General features: G+C 33.9%; 1 protein-coding gene across 10 annotated transcripts in view; it reads right to left on the bottom strand.

Annotated features, from left to right (window-relative positions):
- Positions 1–2,809, bottom strand: part of LOC106882633 (tensin-1) — an 835,201-nt gene extending 832,392 nt beyond the window's left edge. For 4 of the 10 annotated variants that reach the window (XM_052970114.1, XM_052970115.1, XM_052970121.1 and 1 more), the window contains exon 1: positions 2,018–2,808. In XM_052970114.1, coding sequence (XP_052826074.1) covers positions 2,018–2,272 — 255 coding nt within the window. In that variant the 5' untranslated portion in view covers positions 2,273–2,808. Of the gene's footprint in view, positions 1–2,017 lie in introns of all 10 variants that reach the window. The other 6 variants (XM_052970124.1, XM_052970125.1, XM_052970116.1 and 3 more) reach the window with 5 other exon arrangements.
- Positions 2,810–3,778: the final 969 nt, after the last annotated feature.

The following is a 3,778-nucleotide window of genomic DNA, read 5'->3' as shown; positions in this document are numbered from 1 at the left end:
GTATATATATATATATATATATATATATATATATATATACGCAACTGGCCATGCACACATATATAAGTGTTTGTAACAGATGGATGACTGTGTACATATATGTCATATGTGTACTCACAAGTATGTGTGTGTGTATGCATGTGTTTATGTCTATTCACATGTGTGTGAATATATATATATATATATATGCATATGTAGGATGGATATCTGAAAGAATGAATGGATGAACGGATGACTTTAAGTATACATCTTTCATGTAATGTTTGAGGATGTATGTGTGGATGAAGTTATATTTGAAGGATGTATATATATACATGAACATATGTATGACAGCATGTACCTACAACTCATACGTTTGTGACTAAGTGTGAGTGCATGTGTCTGTCTTCGTGTCTGTGTCTGTGTCTGTGTGTGTGTACGTATATTGTTTGTTACATTTTTTTTATAATCGATCTATGTTGATTGGAAAACACAATACACATGAAAGGCAATTTCTTTCATGTGATCAGATAAATGTGACTGGCTACTTAGATCTGATGATCATGTCTTCTTCAAAGTAACTCCTGAAGAATGGTGGAGGTGAGTGTGTGTGTGTGTGTGTGTGTGTGTGTGTGCATGTGTGTGTATACACCACACACAATGTGTGTGTATTTATAAATACATACATACACAAAAATATATACACATACACATATACATATATACATATATATATATATACACACACACACACATATATATATATATATATATACATACATATACATACATATATATGTGTGTGTGTGTGTGTGTGTGTGTGTGTGTTTGTATACAATACAAAACTGAGCATATATATATGAGACAAGGTATAGCTACTGAGCGTATGAAAGTACACAGGTGTGTGTATCTATAATTGTAGGTGTTCACACAGAGGTGAAATATGCCACGTGACTTGGGTTCATTTGAAGGTCTACATAATACAACGAAGTGAATGTGACTCGACAGAAGTTCTTATACACCTCCACTGTGAGGGAGTACATTGTCTTGAGTTGAAGATCGACACATGAATGTGACAGCAAACTAGTATGAATAATGAGTTGGAAATATACATACATCAAACACGTCTACATAAGTATATTGACATACATACATACATACATACATACATGCATACATACGTACGTGTATATTATGTGTGTGTGTGTGTGTGTTTAATTATATATATATATGTGTGTGTGCGTATGTATGTATAATTATATGTATGCATGTATGTACGTATCAAATATTGACTCTGACAATATTACTTTTGTTGATTCAATTCTATGCTTTAATAAAACATGTTTATGTTAAGTTTTCATACTTTACTGAAAGTAGCGCTACTATGTTCTGGAACAGGTAACTTTAGAATTTATTTGTATATATATATATATATATATATATAATATAATATATACACATACATATATTATATATATAATGTGTATACATATGCATATATACATAAATATATATATATAATATGAATGTATATACATACATCCATATATACATACACACACACACACATACACACACACATACACACACACATACACACACACACACACATATTGCTTTATTGATTAAAATCGAGATATTCAAAGAAATGGGATTGTAGTAAAGTATATAGAATTTTATGTTTAACGTAAGTTTTATAACAATGAAAGCAGAAAGGAAGAAATGAATGAAGCATAATAGAGAACCAAGTTTCATAAACTTCATTAAAAAGTATGAAATTATTTCCTAATGACATAATAGTGTCTAACTCTACTTTTTTTCATTACATGAAGTTTGAGAAGACAGTACAATATTTTTTGATATTTGTTTGAAATTTACTTATTTTCTTGTTGATGTTTTATATTACGTAGTGGGGGGAAGAAGTGACAAAGATTATAATCAAATCAATAAAAAAAAATTGATAATAAAGGGAAGTGTCAAAGGATGAAGGTAAAAGAAAGAAAAAGGTGTAAAAGAAGAAGCATGAAGGTATACTAACCTGTAGCGTTGTGTTGTTTCTAAGACGTGATAGAGCCTTAGTTAACCAGTGGAAAATATCCCTCCATGGGTAAGTAAACGACAAACATCTAAACTGAAAACATGCCATGCCTGGTAGAAGAACAGTGGACCACACTTCAGCATGGAGATAACTAAAATAGGGATATGCAAGTTTGTAGAGTGTGGGAAGATATGTGGGCCAGTGTGAAATTGTATAGATGACCAGTGGTAAATGCCTAGATCCAGTTGTGTCCATGAGGAGCACCAGATTGCTGCTGAGGTTCAGCTGTCAGTGGACTGTTATCATAGATGGTGCTAATATAACTTGACATCTGACCCTAACATACTATTTTTAACAAGATGAAATGCTGCCGCCAGAAGAAATGTGCGTCTAGTGCATCTGTCTATTGTACCCAAGTGGGTAACAGCATGATAACTCCCAGTGGAAAGTGAAAATGAAAGTAGAGGAAGTGTGACTGCATATTTTATTTACTTGTTAGATGTATTTCGTTTCACTCATGGAGAGACTTGTTGGTTTCCTTATGAAATTCATAGTCAACACTATAGAGAGGTGACACTAGAACAATGAGGCAAAGGGAAATTTTTTGACATTCCATCAGATATGATATATGATTGATGCTGGTTTTTAAATGAAACAAAACAAAAGAGAGACAAGCTGACAGATAGGGAAGAAGAAAATAAGAGAGAGAAGAGAAGGAGAACGAAATAAAGAGAGAGAAAGGAAGGAAAAAAAGCTGTCTGCTGCTTTCAAAGTGTAACTTGCCACGATCTTCTTCCTGTAGTAGCAGACAGCCGGTTCCAGCAACAGCAGTAGTCTAAGGAATGGCAGACGGCAGTAAGAAGACATCCACTAAGGTAGAATGTTGCAGCTACTCCGTTAATGTTCTCACCTACACTACTACTACACCCACTGCCTCATGCTTTACTGGTGGCATGCTATATTACACAATCAATAACTGAACGAAAAACAGTCATCAATGAATGAAGATTGTGTGCGAATTCAGCTAACACATTCATATAGAGATTCTCAATCACAGAACGAAACCGGCGCGACTTGCAGGATCCATACGTCAGCTATACATCAATCGGTCAGGTGTGGGAAAACAAACAGTGCAATTATTTCTGATTGCTGCTGGCTTCGATTCTTCTATTCTTCAAGATTTGAATGCATTCTGGGGTATCTGTTACATCTATTGCATGATGTCTGTTACGCTGCAGATTTCTGTATTACACGATGCATGTTACATCACTGCCACATGCATTACGGAGCTGTTGCATCACAGTCATATCCATTACGTGATGCATGTTACATCACAGATATATACATTATTTAACAGCTGATAAATTACAGTCACATGTATGTTCTGTGCAGTCAGTTACATTGCAACCACATGTATATTCTGTAATATCACTATTTACATGCACACTGTGTGATATCTCAATTACAAAACTGTTGTATATGTGTGTGTGTGTGTGTGTGTGTGTGTGTGTGTGTGCATACACACACACACACATGTGAGATATCTCTATTACACCACAGTCACAAAAATATTGTATGGTACTTGTATAATCACAGATACAGATAGTGTTTGCTATACCTCAGTCACAGATATATATCACCTTTATCCCATAGCTACAGGTATATTGTGTGATATCTTTGTAAAACCACAGTCACACGTATATAGTAAAATCTGTGTTACATAAATGTCATAAATATATGTATATATATATATATATATAT

Source organism: Octopus bimaculoides, chromosome 8 (genome assembly GCF_001194135.2).
Source record: "Octopus bimaculoides isolate UCB-OBI-ISO-001 chromosome 8, ASM119413v2, whole genome shotgun sequence".
NCBI lineage: Eukaryota > Metazoa > Mollusca > Cephalopoda > Octopoda > Octopodidae > Octopus > Octopus bimaculoides.
The sequence above is the reverse complement of the archived record's forward strand: the minus strand, read 5'-3'. Positions and strand labels throughout refer to the sequence as shown.